Source organism: Lissotriton helveticus, chromosome 5_1 (genome assembly GCF_964261635.1).
Source record: "Lissotriton helveticus chromosome 5_1, aLisHel1.1, whole genome shotgun sequence".
NCBI classification, from domain to species: Eukaryota; Metazoa; Chordata; class Amphibia; order Caudata; family Salamandridae; genus Lissotriton; species Lissotriton helveticus.
Genome location: NC_136065.1, coordinates 2134716714 through 2134733514, shown reverse-complemented (window position 1 = coordinate 2134733514; position 16801 = coordinate 2134716714). Strand labels below are relative to the sequence as shown.

Below are 16801 nucleotides of genomic sequence, written 5' to 3'. Positions count from 1 at the left end.
AGTACTTACGTGTAATATTCATATTTCACCTGGAAGATGCTGATATCTGCATACATTAGTCACTGTTTATGTGGCTCTCACACAGAGCATGCTGGTGGCCTACACACAACATGAATATCTTACTTAGAAGTCGTGGGGTCTCTATTTGAAACATTCATTCTCTGCGGCATTTACACAAAAGATGTTTAGTGCTGAAGCATAATATTAATAATAGCTCACCTGGAAGATGTTGGGTATCTGTGTGTAATAATGCTCGTGCTGTTCGTGGTTGAACTTTTGGAGTGACACCGAATAATCCCCCTTGCTGTCCTCTGCCATCTGATGTCGAAGCTGGGCTTGCTGGCGAGCCTGAGAGGGAAAAGAACAGGTGTAAGGGGGACATGGAGGAATGATGGAAGACTGAATGAGGCCACTCCAGCCTTACAGGACATGACATGTCTGCTTACACTCCGACAGAAGCAGAGCCTCCAGCAGGAAGACAGAGGACAGACAGACAGATTATTAATGAGGCAGACGTTCCCATCTAGAGCTCATGCCACGTGTTACCTGTGGTGAGAGGTACAGACAGCACAGACTCCGCTCCTATTATCTTTATGCGAGAAGAGACCTGCTCGAAGGTGGTGCTATCCAGAGGTTGAGCACTGGTCTTCAACAGACTAGAATGGACGAGTACCAGAGGTTGAAGGATGCAGGTCACCTGTGGGGGCTACACGTCACTCACGCTGGACTCCTGCATCCCTCTCACCTGGGTGCATCAGCTTTCAATGTCAAATACATGTCATTACAGCACTTACAAGGATGTGCTTTAAACGTATCTTGTTCATCAAAAGCCATGTTTAATACCGTGGGCTTCACACAGGTAATGCTGATGACACCAGGTTCATTCAAGGCCCCTGTGAGGGGGCTGGCAGTGGAAGTGGGGGCTTCAACTCAGAAAGAAGGAGAAGGCTCAAACATGGAATTTGTGCTGTTTTACCTTTATTTAATGATAACTTCAAACATGAACATTCTACATTAAATAGCGAAGTGAGTTGCCAGTCAAGGATCTATGCAGGTAAAACCCGACAGGTTTGAAATAAGCTAGATTAAAAATAAGCACTGGCAAAGCCAATAGGTCTGATATTCATGCATGCCAGCGTCACCAAGTAGCAATTAAAAATTCATAGCAAAGCCAATAGGTCTTGCCTTTGATAGATGTTAGCTTTGACAATGCTTCTTGCCGATGCTTATCATCAGAAAAAATAAAAATAAATGTGGCTATGCTGCAGCTGCTGTAAACATTGTAAACAAATAAAAACAACAAAAAAAGGCTTAATGGCGGTCCTAAGTGTGATGAATTAGGCATGCAAATACGTCAAGAAGTAGCAAGCCTTGTAAGTCTAAAGAAGAACATTGGCTAATCATTTTTTGTTTTAAAAAGCACATGTTGCTGTAGTAGTCACTGGCACTGAAAGGAACTACTTTGTGTGTGGATGTGCTCCTTGTGAAAGGGCTGGATGCCATTACTCACAGTGAAGTGGGTCGACAAAGTGACGCATGCTGTAATGGGCGGGAGAAAAAAGGTGGCTAACAATTACACACCAACATATGAAGAGGTCTGGCTAAAAGTCCCTACAAATAAGTATATTATACATACTAATTTAATAAAATTAAAAGGTCCTAGTCAAAGCCGGACATAAAATGTAGGTCGCTGAATAGCAGCCTGGAAGTACTGAAGTCATGCAATCAAAGAAAGGCCATCGAATTAGAAGCATGCAAATGAGACTGACAAGAAGGCCAACCAATGGCAAGCAATGGGCGGATCCAAAGCCCTTTGCAAGTATTGGTGTAGAGCAGCATAGGATTTGAACGGCAGACAGCTGAAAGAAGTCTTAGTTGAGTTCTAAAAAACACTGCCAAAGCCAAAGCACCCTCCATACACTCGAGGTGTATGGAGGGTGCTTTGGCTTCACCTAGACTAGTATTCCTCTTTCACTCACGCTCCTGGCTACTTGGTGTCTGATTCTGCCTTCCAGGAAGTGCTTCCATTGCAATGCATGAGGGACTCACTTACATTTGAAATGTATACTCTTGTCATTGCGCTGCTGTTATATTCAGTCTTCTATGTGCATTCTATATAGAAAGCTCTCCTTTCATGCTACTTTTAAGCCAGCACTGGGCAAAGCGAAAAGGGAGGACTATAAAGTGACAATCTGCATTTGAGCGTTTGATGCAAGTAAAGAACCGGGCTGCAGTACTTTTCTCAGCTGGGCTGTAGTACATTTAGTGGGAGAGTACGACACTCCCCAGTGGGGCTGCAGTACTTTCAATAGAAAGAGTACCAGCGCTTCTCAGGGGCTGCAGTACTTTCAATAGAAAGAGTACCAGCGCTTCTCAGGGGCTGCAGTACTTTCAATAGAAAGAGTACCAGCGCTTCTAGGGGCTGCAGTACTTTCAATAGAAAGAGTATCAGCGCTTCTCAGGGGGCTGCAGTACTTTCAATAGAAAGAGTACCAGTGCTTCTCAAGGGGCTGCAGTACTTTCAATAGAAAGAGTATCAGCGCTTCTAGGGGCTGCAGTACTTTCAATAGAAAGAGTATCAGCGCTTCTCAGGGGCTGCAGTACTTTTAATAGAAAGAGTATCAGCGCTTCTCATGGGCTGCAGTACTTTTAATAGAAAGAGTATCAGCGCTTCTCATGGGCTGCAGTACTTTTAATAGAAAGAGTATCAGCGCTTCTCAGGGGGCTGCAGTACTTTTAATAGAAAGAGTACCAGCGCTTCTCAGGGGCTGCAGTACTTTTAATAGAAAGAGTACCAGCGCTTCTAGGGGCTGCAGTACTTTTAATTGAAAGAGTACCAGCGCTTCTCAGGGGCTGCAGTACTTTTAATAGAAAGAGTACCAGCGCTTCTCAGGGGCTGCAGTACTTTTAATAGAAAGAGTACCAGCGCTTCTCAGGGGGCTGCAGTACTTTTAATAAGAGTATCAGCGCTTCTAGGTGCTGCAGTACTTTTAATAGAAAGAGTATCAGCGCTTCTCAGGGGCTGCAGTACTTTTAATAGAAAGAGTATCAGCGCTTCTCAGGGGCTGCAGTACTTTCAATAGAAAGAGTACCAGCGCTTCTCAAGGGGGCTGCAGTACTATGAATAGAAAGAGTACCAGCGCTTCTAGGGGCTGCAGTACTTTCAATAGAAAGAGTACCAGCGCTTCTCAGGGGGCTGCAGTACTATGAATAGAAAGAGTACCAGCGCTTCTCAGGGGCTGCAGTACTTTTAATAGAAAGAGTACCAGCGCTTCTAGGGGCTGCAGTACTTTCAATAGAAAGAGTACCAGAGCTTCTCAGGGGGCTGCAGTACTATGAATAGAAAGAGTACCAGCGCTTCTCAGGGGCTGCAGTACTTTTAATAGAAAGAGTACCAGCGCTTCTCAGGGGCTGCAGTACTTTTAATAGAAAGAGTACCAGCGCTTCTAGGGGCTGCAGTACTTTTAATAGAAAGAGTACCAGCGCTCCTAGGGGCTGCAGTACTTTCAATAGAAAGAGTACCAGCGCTTCTAGGGGCTGGAGTACTTTCAATAGAAAGAGTATCAGCGCTTCTAGGGGCTGCAGTACTTTCAATAGAAAGAGTACCAGCGCTTCTAGGGGCTGCAGTACTTTCAATACAAAGAGTATCAGCGCTTCTAGGGGCTGCAGTACTTTTAATAGAAAGAGTACCAGCGCTTCTCAGGGGGCTGCAGTACTTTCAATAGAAAGAGTATCAGCGCTTCTCAAGGGGCTGCAGTACTTTTATTAGAAAGAGTACCAGCGCTTCTAGGGGCTGCAGTACTTTTAATAGAAAGAGTACCAGCGCTCCTAGGGGCTGCAGTACTTTTAATAGAAAGAGTACCAGCGCTTCTCAGGGGGCTGCAGTACTTTTAATAAGAGTACCAGCGCTTCTCAGGGGGCTGCAGTACTTTCAATAGAAAGAGTACTAGCGCTTCTCAGGGGCTGCAGTACTTTTAATAGAAAGAGTACCAGCGCTTCTCAGGGGCTGCAGTACTTTTATTAGAAAGAGTACCAGCGCTTCTCAGGGGGCTGCAGTACTTTCAATAGAAAGAGTACCAGCGCTTCTCAGGGGGCTGCAGTACTTTTAATAGAAAGAGTACCAGCGCTTCTCAGGGGCTGCAGTACTTTTAATAGAAAGAGTACCAGCGCTTCTAGGGGCTGCAGTACTTTTAATTGAAAGAGTACCAGCGCTTCTCAGGGGCTGCAGTACTTTTAATAGAAAGAGTACCAGCGCTTCTCAGGGGCTGCAGTACTTTTAATAGAAAGAGTACCAGCGCTTCTCAGGGGCTGCAGTACTTTTAATAGAAAGAGTACCAGCGCTTCTAGGGGCTGCAGTACTTTTAATTGAAAGAGTACCAGCGCTTCTCAGGGGCTGCAGTACTTTTAATAGAAAGAGTACCAGCGCTTCTCAGGGGCTGCAGTACTTTTAATAGAAAGAGTACCAGCGCTTCTCAGGGGCTGCAGTACTTTTAATATAAAGAGTATCAGCGCTTCTAGGTGCTGCAGTACTTTTAATAGAAAGAGTATCAGCGCTTCTCAGGGGCTGCAGTACTTTTAATAGAAAGAGTATCAGCGCTTCTCAGGGGCTGCAGTACTTTCAATAGAAAGAGTACCAGCGCTTCTCAAGGGGGCTGCAGTACTATGAATAGAAAGAGTACCAGCGCTTCTAGGGGCTGCAGTACTTTCAATAGAAAGAGTACCAGCGCTTCTCAGGGGGCTGCAGTACTATGAATAGAAAGAGTACCAGCGCTTCTCAGGGGCTGCAGTACTTTTAATAGAAAGAGTACCAGCGCTTCTAGGGGCTGCAGTACTTTCAATAGAAAGAGTACCAGAGCTTCTCAGGGGGCTGCAGTACTATGAATAGAAAGAGTACCAGCGCTTCTCAGGGGCTGCAGTACTTTTAATAGAAAGAGTACCAGCGCTTCTCAGGGGCTGCAGTACTTTTAATAGAAAGAGTACCAGCGCTTCTAGGGGCTGGAGTACTTTCAATACAAAGAGTATCAGCGCTTCTAGGGGCTGCAGTACTTTCAATAGAAAGAGTATCAGCGCTTCTCAAGGGGCTGCAGTACTTTTATTAGAAAGAGTACCAGCGCTTCTAGGGGCTGCAGTACTTTTAATAGAAAGAGTACCAGCGCTCCTAGGGGCTGCAGTACTTTTAATAGAAAGAGTACCAGCGCTTCTCAGGGGGCTGCAGTACTTTTAATAAGAGTACCAGCGCTTCTCAGGGGGCTGCAGTACTTTCAATAGAAAGAGTACTAGCGCTTCTCAGGGGCTGCAGTACTTTCAATAGAAAGAGTACCAGTGCTTCTCAAGGGGCTGCAGTACTTTTAATAGAAAGAGTACCAGCGCTTCTAGGGGCTGCAGTACTTTCAATAGAAAGAGTACCAGCGCTTCTCAGGGGGCTGCAGTACTTTCAATAGAAAGAGTATCAGCGCTTCTAGGGGCTGCAGTACTTTTAATAGAAAGAGTACCAGAGCTTCTCAGGGGCTGCAGTACTTTTAATAGAAAGAGTACCAGCGCTTCTCAGGGGGCTGCAGTACTTTTAATAGAAAGAGTACCAGCGCTTCTCAGGGGGCTGCAGTACTTTTAATAGAAAGAGTACCAGCGCTTCTAGGGGCTGCAGTACTTTTAATAGAAAGAGTACCAGCGCTTCTCAGGGGCTGCAGTACTTTTAATAGAAAGAGTATCAGCGCTTCTAGGGGCTGCAGTACTTTTAATAAGAGTATCAGCGCTTCTAGGTGCTGCAGTACTTTTAATAGAAAGAGTATCAGCGCTTCTCAGGGGCTGCAGTACTATGAATAGAAAGAGTACCAGCGCTTCTAGGGGCTGCAGTACTTTCAATAGAAAGAGTACCAGCGCTTCTCAAGGGGGCTGCAGTACTATGAATAGAAAGAGTACCAGCGCTTCTAGGGGCTGCAGTACTTTCAATAGAAAGAGTACCAGCGCTTCTCAGGGGGCTGCAGTACTATGAATAGAAAGAGTACCAGCGCTTCTCAGGGGCTGCAGTACTTTTAATAGAAAGAGTACCAGCGCTTCTAGGGGCTGCAGTACTTTCAATAGAAAGAGTACCAGAGCTTCTCAGGGGGCTGCAGTACTATGAATAGAAAGAGTACCAGCGCTTCTCAGGGGCTGCAGTACTTTTAATAGAAAGAGTACCAGCGCTTCTCAGGGGCTGCAGTACTTTTAATAGAAAGAGTACCAGCGCTTCTAGGGGCTGCAGTACTTTTAATAGAAAGAGTACCAGCGCTCCTAGGGGCTGCAGTACTTTCAATAGAAAGAGTACCAGCGCTTCTAGGGGCTGGAGTACTTTCAATAGAAAGAGTATCAGCGCTTCTAGGGGCTGCAGTACTTTCAATAGAAAGAGTACCAGCGCTTCTAGGGGCTGCAGTACTTTCAATACAAAGAGTATCAGCGCTTCTAGGGGCTGCAGTACTTTTAATAGAAAGAGTACCAGCGCTTCTCAGGGGGCTGCAGTACTTTCAATAGAAAGAGTATCAGCGCTTCTCAAGGGGCTGCAGTACTTTTATTAGAAAGAGTACCAGCGCTTCTAGGGGCTGCAGTACTTTTAATAGAAAGAGTACCAGCGCTCCTAGGGGCTGCAGTACTTTTAATAGAAAGAGTACCAGCGCTTCTCAGGGGGCTGCAGTACTTTTAATAAGAGTACCAGCGCTTCTCAGGGGGCTGCAGTACTTTCAATAGAAAGAGTACTAGCGCTTCTCAGGGGCTGCAGTACTTTCAATAGAAAGAGTACCAGCGCTTCTCAGGGGGCTGCAGTACTTTTAATAGAAAGAGTACCAGCGCTTCTCAGGGGCTGCAGTACTTTTAATAGAAAGAGTACCAGCGCTTCTAGGGGCTGCAGTACTTTTAATTGAAAGAGTACCAGCGCTTCTCAGGGGCTGCAGTACTTTTAATAGAAAGAGTACCAGCGCTTCTCAGGGGCTGCAGTACTTTTAATAGAAAGAGTACCAGCGCTTCTCAGGGGCTGCAGTACTTTTAATAGAAAGAGTACCAGCGCTTCTAGGGGCTGCAGTACTTTTAATTGAAAGAGTACCAGCGCTTCTCAGGGGCTGCAGTACTTTTAATAGAAAGAGTACCAGCGCTTCTCAGGGGCTGCAGTACTTTTAATAGAAAGAGTACCAGCGCTTCTCAGGGGCTGCAGTACTTTTAATATAAAGAGTATCAGCGCTTCTAGGTGCTGCAGTACTTTTAATAGAAAGAGTATCAGCGCTTCTCAGGGGCTGCAGTACTTTTAATAGAAAGAGTATCAGCGCTTCTCAGGGGCTGCAGTACTTTCAATAGAAAGAGTACCAGCGCTTCTCAAGGGGGCTGCAGTACTATGAATAGAAAGAGTACCAGCGCTTCTAGGGGCTGCAGTACTTTCAATAGAAAGAGTACCAGCGCTTCTCAGGGGGCTGCAGTACTATGAATAGAAAGAGTACCAGCGCTTCTCAGGGGCTGCAGTACTTTTAATAGAAAGAGTACCAGCGCTTCTAGGGGCTGCAGTACTTTCAATAGAAAGAGTACCAGAGCTTCTCAGGGGGCTGCAGTACTATGAATAGAAAGAGTACCAGCGCTTCTCAGGGGCTGCAGTACTTTTAATAGAAAGAGTACCAGCGCTTCTCAGGGGCTGCAGTACTTTTAATAGAAAGAGTACCAGCGCTTCTAGGGGCTGGAGTACTTTCAATACAAAGAGTATCAGCGCTTCTAGGGGCTGCAGTACTTTCAATAGAAAGAGTATCAGCGCTTCTCAAGGGGCTGCAGTACTTTTATTAGAAAGAGTACCAGCGCTTCTAGGGGCTGCAGTACTTTTAATAGAAAGAGTACCAGCGCTCCTAGGGGCTGCAGTACTTTTAATAGAAAGAGTACCAGCGCTTCTCAGGGGGCTGCAGTACTTTTAATAAGAGTACCAGCGCTTCTCAGGGGGCTGCAGTACTTTCAATAGAAAGAGTACTAGCGCTTCTCAGGGGCTGCAGTACTTTCAATAGAAAGAGTACCAGTGCTTCTCAAGGGGCTGCAGTACTTTTAATAGAAAGAGTACCAGCGCTTCTAGGGGCTGCAGTACTTTCAATAGAAAGAGTACCAGCGCTTCTCAGGGGGCTGCAGTACTTTCAATAGAAAGAGTATCAGCGCTTCTAGGGGCTGCAGTACTTTTAATAGAAAGAGTACCAGAGCTTCTCAGGGGCTGCAGTACTTTTAATAGAAAGAGTACCAGCGCTTCTCAGGGGGCTGCAGTACTTTTAATAGAAAGAGTACCAGCGCTTCTCAGGGGGCTGCAGTACTTTTAATAGAAAGAGTACCAGCGCTTCTAGGGGCTGCAGTACTTTTAATAGAAAGAGTACCAGCGCTTCTCAGGGGCTGCAGTACTTTTAATAGAAAGAGTATCAGCGCTTCTAGGGGCTGCAGTACTTTTAATAAGAGTATCAGCGCTTCTAGGTGCTGCAGTACTTTTAATAGAAAGAGTATCAGCGCTTCTCAGGGGCTGCAGTACTTTCAATAGAAAGAGTACCAGCGCTTCTCAAGGGGGCTGCAGTACTATGAATAGAAAGAGTACCAGCGCTTCTAGGGGCTGCAGTACTTTCAATAGAAAGAGTACCAGCGCTTCTCAGGGGGCTGCAGTACTATGAATAGAAAGAGTACCAGCGCTTCTCAGGGGCTGCAGTACTTTTAATAGAAAGAGTACCAGCGCTTCTAGGGGCTGCAGTACTTTCAATAGAAAGAGTACCAGAGCTTCTCAGGGGGCTGCAGTACTATGAATAGAAAGAGTACCAGCGCTTCTCAGGGGCTGCAGTACTTTTAATAGAAAGAGTACCAGCGCTTCTCAGGGGCTGCAGTACTTTTAATAGAAAGAGTACCAGCGCTTCTAGGGGCTGGAGTACTTTCAATACAAAGAGTATCAGCGCTTCTAGGGGCTGCAGTACTTTCAATAGAAAGAGTATCAGCGCTCCTAGGGGCTGCAGTACTTTTATTAGAAAGAGTACCAGCGCTTCTAGGGGCTGCAGTACTTTTAATAGAAAGAGTACCAGCGCTCCTAGGGGCTGCAGTACTTTTAATAGAAAGAGTACCAGCGCTTCTCAGGGGGCTGCAGTACTTTTAATAAGAGTACCAGCGCTTCTCAGGGGGCTGCAGTACTTTCAATAGAAAGAGTACTAGCGCTTCTCAGGGGCTGCAGTACTTTCAATAGAAAGAGTACCAGTGCTTCTCAAGGGGCTGCAGTACTTTTAATAGAAAGAGTACCAGCGCTTCTAGGGGCTGCAGTACTTTCAATAGAAAGAGTACCAGCGCTTCTCAGGGGGCTGCAGTACTTTCAATAGAAAGAGTATCAGCGCTTCTAGGGGCTGCAGTACTTTTAATAGAAAGAGTACCAGAGCTTCTCAGGGGCTGCAGTACTTTTAATAGAAAGAGTACCAGCGCTTCTCAGGGGGCTGCAGTACTTTTAATAGAAAGAGTACCAGCGCTTCTCAGGGGGCTGCAGTACTTTTAATAGAAAGAGTACCAGCGCTTCTAGGGGCTGCAGTACTTTTAATAGAAAGAGTACCAGCGCTTCTCAGGGGGCTGCAGTACTTTCAATAGAAAGAGTATCAGCGCTTCTAGGGGCTGCAGTACTTTTAATAGAAAGAGTACCAGAGCTTCTCAGGGGCTGCAGTACTTTTAATAGAAAGAGTACCAGCGCTTCTCAGGGGGCTGCAGTACTTTCAATAGAAAGAGTATCAGCGCTTCTAGGGGCTGCAGTACTTTTAATAGAAAGAGTACCAGAGCTTCTCAGGGGGCTGCAGTACTTTTAATAGAAAGAGTATCAGCGCTCCTAGGGGCTGCAGTACTTTTAATAGAAAGAGTACCAGCGCTTCTCAGGGGGCTGCAGTACTTTTAATAAGAGTACCAGCGCTTCTCAGGGGGCTGCAGTACTTTCAATAGAAAGAGTACTAGCGCTTCTCAGGGGCTGCAGTACTTTCAATAGAAAGAGTACCAGCGCTTCTCAGGGGGCTGCAGTACTTTTAATAAGAGTACCAGCGCTTCTCAGGGGGCTGCAGTACTTTCAATAGAAAGAGTACTAGCGCTTCTCAGGGGCTGCAGTACTTTCAATAGAAAGAGTACCAGCGCTTCTCAGGGGGCTGCAGTACTTTCAATAGAAAGAGTACTAGCGCTTCTCAGGGGCTGCAGTACTTTCAATAGAAAGAGTACTAGCGCTTCTCAGGGGCTGCAGTACTTTTAATAGAAAGAGTACCAGCGCTTCTCAGGGGGCTGCAGTACTTTTAATAAGAGTACCAGCGCTTCTCAGGGGGCTGCAGTACTTTCAATAGAAAGAGTACTAGCGCTTCTCAGGGGCTGCAGTACTTTCAATAGAAAGAGTACCAGTGCTTCTCAAGGGGCTGCAGTACTTTTAATAGAAAGAGTACCAGCGCTTCTAGGGGCTGCAGTACTTTCAATAGAAAGAGTACCAGCGCTTCTCAGGGGGCTGCAGTACTTTCAATAGAAAGAGTATCAGCGCTTCTAGGGGCTGCAGTACTTTTAATAGAAAGAGTACCAGAGCTTCTCAGGGGCTGCAGTACTTTTAATAGAAAGAGTACCAGCGCTTCTCAGGGGGCTGCAGTACTTTTAATAGAAAGAGTACCAGCGCTTCTCAGGGGGCTGCAGTACTTTTAATAGAAAGAGTACCAGCGCTTCTAGGGGCTGCAGTACTTTTAATAGAAAGAGTACCAGCGCTTCTCAGGGGGCTGCAGTACTTTCAATAGAAAGAGTATCAGCGCTTCTAGGGGCTGCAGTACTTTTAATAGAAAGAGTACCAGCGCTTCTCAGGGGGCTGCAGTACTTTCAATAGAAAGAGTATCAGCGCTTCTAGGGGCTGCAGTACTTTTAATAGAAAGAGTACCAGAGCTTCTCAGGGGGCTGCAGTACTTTTAATAGAAAGAGTATCAGCGCTCCTAGGGGCTGCAGTACTTTTAATAGAAAGAGTACCAGCGCTTCTCAGGGGGCTGCAGTACTTTTAATAGAAAGAGTATCAGCGCTTCTAGGGGCTGGAGTACTTTTAATAGAAAGAGTATCAGCGCTTCTCAGGGGCTGCAGTACTTTTATTAGAAAGAGTATCAGCGCTCCTAGGGGCTGCAGTACTTTTAATGGAGTACCAGCACTTCTCAAGGGGGCTGCAGTACTTTTAATGGAGTACCAGCACTTCTCAAGGGGGCTGCAGTACTATGAATAGAAAGAGTACCAGCGCTTCTCAAGGGGCTGCAGTACTTTTAATAGAAAGAGTACCAGAGCTTCTCAGGGGCTGCAGTACTTTTAATAGAAAGAGTACCAGAGCTTCTCAGGGGGCTGCAGTACTTTCAATAGAAAGAGTACCAGAGCTTCTCAGGGGGCTGCAGTACTTTTAATAGAAAGAGTATCAGCGCTCCTAGGGGCTGCAGTACTTTTAATAGAAAGAGTACCAGCGCTTCTCAGGGGGCTGCAGTACTTTTAATAGAAAGAGTATCAGCGCTCCTAGGGGCTGCAGTACTTTTAATGGAGTACCAGCACTTCTCAAGGGGGCTGCAGTACTTTTAATGGAGTACCAGCACTTCTCAAGGGGGCTGCAGTACTATGAATAGAAAGAGTACCAGCGCTTCTCAAGGGGCTGCAGTACTTTTAATAGAAAGAGTACCAGCGCTTCTAGGGGCTGCAGTACTTTTAATAGAAAGAGTATCAGCGCTTCTAGGGGCTGCAGTACTTTCAATAGAAAGAGTACCAGCGCTTCTCAGGGGCTGCAGTACTTTCAATAGAAAGAGTACCAGCGCTTCTCAGGGGCTGCAGTACTTACAATAGAAAGAGTACCAGCGCTTCTCAGGGGCTGCTGTACTTTTAATAGAAAGAGTACCAGCGCTTCTCAAGGGGCTGCAGTACTTTTATTAGAAAGAGTACCAGCGCTTCTCAGGGGGCTGCAGTACTTTTATTAGAAAGAGTATCAGCGCTCCTAGGGGCTGCAGTACTTTTAATAGAAAGAGTATCAGCGCTTCTAGGGGCTGCAGTACTTTCAATAGAAAGAGTACCAGCGCTTCTCAGGGGGCTGCAGTACTTTTATTAGAAAGAGTACCAGCGGTTCTCAGGGGGCTGCAGTACTTTTAATAGAAAGAGTATCAGCGCTTCTAGGGGCTGCAGTACTTTTAATAGAAAGAGTACCAGCGCTCCTAGGGGCTGGAGTACTTTTAATAGAAAGAGTACCAGCGCATCTCAGGGTTCTGCAGTACTTTCAATAGAAAGAGCACCAGCGCTCCTAGGGGCTGGAGTACTTTTAATAGAGGGAGTACCAGCGCTTCTAGGGGCTGCAGTACTTTTAATCGAAAGAGTACCAGCGGTTCTCAGGGGGCTGCAGTACTATGAACAGAAAAAGTACCAGCGCTTCTCATGGGGCTGCAGTACTTTCAATAGGAAGAGTACCAGCGCTTCTCAAGGGGGCTGCAGTACTTTTAATGGAAAGAGTACCAGCGCTTCTAGGGGCTGCAGTACTTTTAATAGAAAGAGTACCAGCGCTTCTCAGGGGCTGCAGTACTTTCAATAGAAAGAGTACCAGCGCATCTCAGGGTTCTGTAGTACTTTCAATAGAAAGAGTACCAGCGCTTCTCAGGGGCTGCAGTACTATGAACAGAAAAAGTACCAACGCTTCTCAAGGGGGCTGCAGTACTTTTAATAGAAAGAGTACCAGCGCTTCTAGGGGCTGCAGTACTTTTAATGGAAAGAGTACCAGCGCTTCTAGGGGCTGCAGTACTTTTAATAGAAAGAGTATCAGCGCTTCTAGGGGCTGCAGTACTTTTAATAGAAAGAGTACCAGCGCTTCTAGGGGCTACAGTACTTTTAATAGAAAGAGTATCAGCGCTTCTAGGGGCTGCAGTACTTTCAATAGAAAGAGTACCAGCGCTCCTAGGGGCTGGAGTACTTTTAATAGAAAGAGTACCAGCGCTTCTCAGGGGTTGCTGTACTTTTAATCGAAAGAGTACCAGCGTTTCTCAGGGGGCTGCAGTACTATGAACAGAAAAAGTACCAGCGCTTCTCATGGGGCTGCAGTACTTTCAATAGAAAGAGTACCAGCGCTTCTCAAGGGGGCTGCAGTAGTATTAATAGAAAGAGTACCAGCGCTTCTAGGGGCTGCAGTACTTTTAATAGAAAGAGTACCAGCGCTTCTAGGGGCTGCAGTACTTTTAATTGAAAGAGTACCAGAGCATCTCAGGGACTGAAGTACTTTTAATCGAAAGAGTACCAGCCTTTCTCAGCAGGGCTACAGCAGTTTTAATAGGAGAGTACCAGTGCTTTTCAGCAGAGCTGCATAACATTTATAGGGAGAGCACTAGCGCTTCTCACCAGGGATGCAGTACTCTTAAAGTTAGAGTACCAGCACTTCACAGTGGGTTTGAAGTTTTAATGGGAGAGTACAACCACTTCTCCGGAGGAGTACTTTTAATAGAAAGAGTACCAGCGCTTCTCAGGGGCTGCAGTACTTTTAATAGAAAGAGTACCAGCGCTTCTAGGGGTTGCAGTACTTTCAATAGAAAGAGTACCAGCGGTTCTCAGGGGGCTGCAGTACTTTTAATAGAAAGAGTACCAGCGCTTCTGAGGGGGCTGCAGTACTATGAATAGAAAGAGTACCAGCGCTTCTCAGCAGGGCTGCAGTACTTATAATAGAAAGAGTACCAGCGCTTCTCAGGGGCTGCAGTACTTTTAATAGAAAGAGTACCAGCGCTTCTAGGGGCTGCAGTACGTTCAACAGAAAGAGTACCAGCGCTTCACAGCGGGGCTGCAGTACTTTCAATAGAAAGAGTACCAGCGCTTCTCAGGGGCTGCAGCACTTTTAATAGAGGGAGTACCAGCGCTTCTCATGGGGCTGCAGTACTTTTAATCGAAAGAGTACCAGCGCTTCTCAGGGGCTGCAGTACTTTTAATAGAAAGAGTACCAGCGCTTCTCAGCGGGGCTGCAGTACTATGAATAGAAAGAGTACCAGCGCTTCTCAAGGGGGCTGCAGTACTTTTAATAGAGAGAGTACCAGCGGTTCTCCGGGGGCTGCAGTACTTTTAATAGAAAGAGTACCAGCGGTTCTCAAGGGGGCTGCAGTACTATGAATAGAAAGAGTACCAGCACTTCTCAGGGGGCTGCAGTACTATGAATAGAAAGAGTACCAGCGCTTCTGAGGGGGCTGCAGTACTTTTAATCGAAAGAGTACCAGTGCTTCTCAAGGGGGCTGCAGTACTATGAATAGAAAGAGTACCAGCACTTCTCAGGTGACTGCAGTACTTTTAAAAGAAAGAGTACCAGCGCTTCTCAAGGGGGCTGCAGTACTTTTAATGGAGTACCAGCACTTCTCAAGGGGGCTGCAGTACTTTTAATAGAGTACCAGCGTTTCTCAAGGGGGCTGCAGTACTATGAATAGAAAGAGTACCAGCACTTCTCAGGTGGCTGCAGTACTTTTAAAAGAAAGAGTACCAGCGCTTCTCAAGGGGGCTGCAGTACTTTTAATGGAGTACCAGCACTTCTCAAGGGGGCTGCAGTACTATGAATAGAAAGAGTACCAGCGCTTCTCAAGGGGGCTGCAGTACTTTTAATAGAAAGAGTACCAGCGGTTCTCAGGGGGCTGCAGTACTTTTAATAGAGAACCAGCGCTTCTCAAGGGGGCTGCAGTACTATGAATAGAAAGAGTACCAGTGCTGCTCAAGGGGGCTGCAGTACTATGAATAAAAAGAGTACCAGCACTTCTCAGGGGCTGCAGTACTTTTAATTGAAAGAGTACCAGCGCTTCTCAGGGGCTGCAGTACTTTTAATTGAAAGAGTACCAGCGCTTCTCAGGGGCTGCAGTACTTTTAATAGAAAGAGTACCAGCGGTTCTCAGGGGCTGCAGTACTATGAATAGAAAGAGTACCAGCCCTTCTCAGGGGCTGCAGCACTTTTAATAGAAAGAGTACCAGCGCTTCTCAGGGTGCTGCAGTAGTTTTAATAGAAAGAGTACCAGCGCTTCTCAGGGGCTGCAGTACTTTTAATAGAAAGAGTACCAGCGCTTCTAGGGCTGCAGTACTTTTAATAGAAAGAGTACCAGCGCTTCTAGGGCTGCAGTACTTTCAATAGAAAGAGTACCAGCGCTTCTCAGCAGGGCTGAGGTACTTCTAATAGAAAGACTACCAGCGCTTCTCAGAGGGCTGCAGTACTATGAATAGAAATAGTACCAGCGCTTCTCAGGGGCTGCAGTACTATGAATAGAAATAGTACCAGCGCTTCTCAGGGGCTGCAGTACTATGAATAGAAATAGTACCAGCGCTTCTCATGGGGCTGCAGTACTTTTAATAGAGTACCAGCGCTTCTCAGGGGGCTGCAGTACTATGAATAGAAAGGGTACCAGCGCTTCTCAGGGGCTGCAGTACTATGAATAGAAATAGTACCAGCGCTTCTCATGGGGCTGCAGTACTTTTAATAGAGTACCAGAGCTTCTCAGGGGGCTGCAGTACTATGAATAGAAAGGGTACCAGCGCTTCTCAGGGGGCTGCAGTACTTTTAATAGAAAGAGTACCAGTGCTTCTCAGCGGTGCTGCAGTACTTTCAATAGAAAGAGTACTAGCGCTTCTCAGGGGCTGCAGTACTTTTAATAGAGTACCAGCGCTTCTCAGGGGGCTGCAGTACTATGAATAGAAAGGGTACCAGCGCTTCTCAGGGGGCTGCAGTACTTTCAATAGAAAGAGTACCAGCGCTTCTCAGGGGCTCCAGTACTTTTAATAGAAAGAGTATCAGTGCTTCTCAGGGGCTGCAGTACTTTTAATAGAAAGAGTATCAGCGCTTCTCAGGGGCTGCAGTACTTTCAATAGAAAGAGTACCAGCGCTTCTCAGGGGCTGCAGTACTTCTAATAGAAAGAGTATCAGCGCTTCTCAGGGGCTGCAGTACTTTCAATAGAAAGAGTACCAGCGCTTCTCAGGGGCTGCAGTACTTCTAATAGAAAGAGTACCAGCGCTTCTCAGGGGCTGCAGTACTATGAATAGAAAGAGTACCAGCGCTTCTCAAGGGGGCTGCAGTACTTTCAATAGAAAGAGTACCAGCGGTTCTCAGGGGGGCTGCAGTACTTTTAATAGAAAGAGTACCAGCGGTTCTCAGGGGGTGCAGTATTATTAATAGAAAGAGTACCAGCGCTTCTCAGGGGCTGCAGTACTATGAATAGAAAGAGTACCAGCACTTCTCAGGGGCTGCAGTACTATGAATAGAAAGAGTACCAGCGCTTCTCAGGGTGCTGCAGTAGTTTTAATAGAAAGAGTACCAGCGCTTCTCTGGGGCTGCAGTACTATGAATAGAAAGAGTACAAGCGCTTCTCAGGGGCTGCAGTACTTTTAATAGAAAGAGTACCAGCGCTTCTAGGGCTGCAGTACTTTCAATAGAAAGAGTACCAGCGCTTCTCAGAGGGCTGCAGTACTATGAATAGAAATAGTACCAGCGCTTCTCAGGGGCTGCAGTACTATGAATAGAAATAGTACCAGCGCTTCTCAGGGGCTGCAGTACTATGAATAGAAATAGTACCAGCTCTTCTCATGGGGCTGCAGTACTTTTAATAGAGTACCAGCGCTTCTCAGGGGGCTGCAGTACTATGAATAGAAAGGGTACCAGCGCTTCTAGGGGCTGCAGTACTTGTAATAGAAAGAGTATCAGCGCTTCTCAGGGGCTGCAGTACTTTCAATAGAAAGAGTACCAGTGCTTCTCAGGGGCTGCAGTACTTTCAATAGAAAGAGTACCAGTGCTTCTCAGGGGGCTGCAGTACTTTTAATAGAGTACCAGCGCTTCTCAGGGGG

General features: G+C 46.4%; 1 protein-coding gene across 17 annotated transcripts in view; it reads right to left on the bottom strand.

Moving 5' to 3' along the window:
• The window catches only part of FNBP1 (formin binding protein 1), an 878539-nt gene that overhangs the window by 265099 nt on the left and 596639 nt on the right, over positions 1 to 16801 (bottom strand). For all 17 annotated transcript variants that reach the window (XM_078646220.1, XM_078646221.1, XM_078646222.1 and 14 more), the window contains one exon: positions 220 to 348. In XM_078646220.1, coding sequence (XP_078502346.1) covers positions 220 to 348 — 129 coding nt within the window. The remainder of the gene's footprint in view (positions 1 to 219; positions 349 to 16801) is intronic.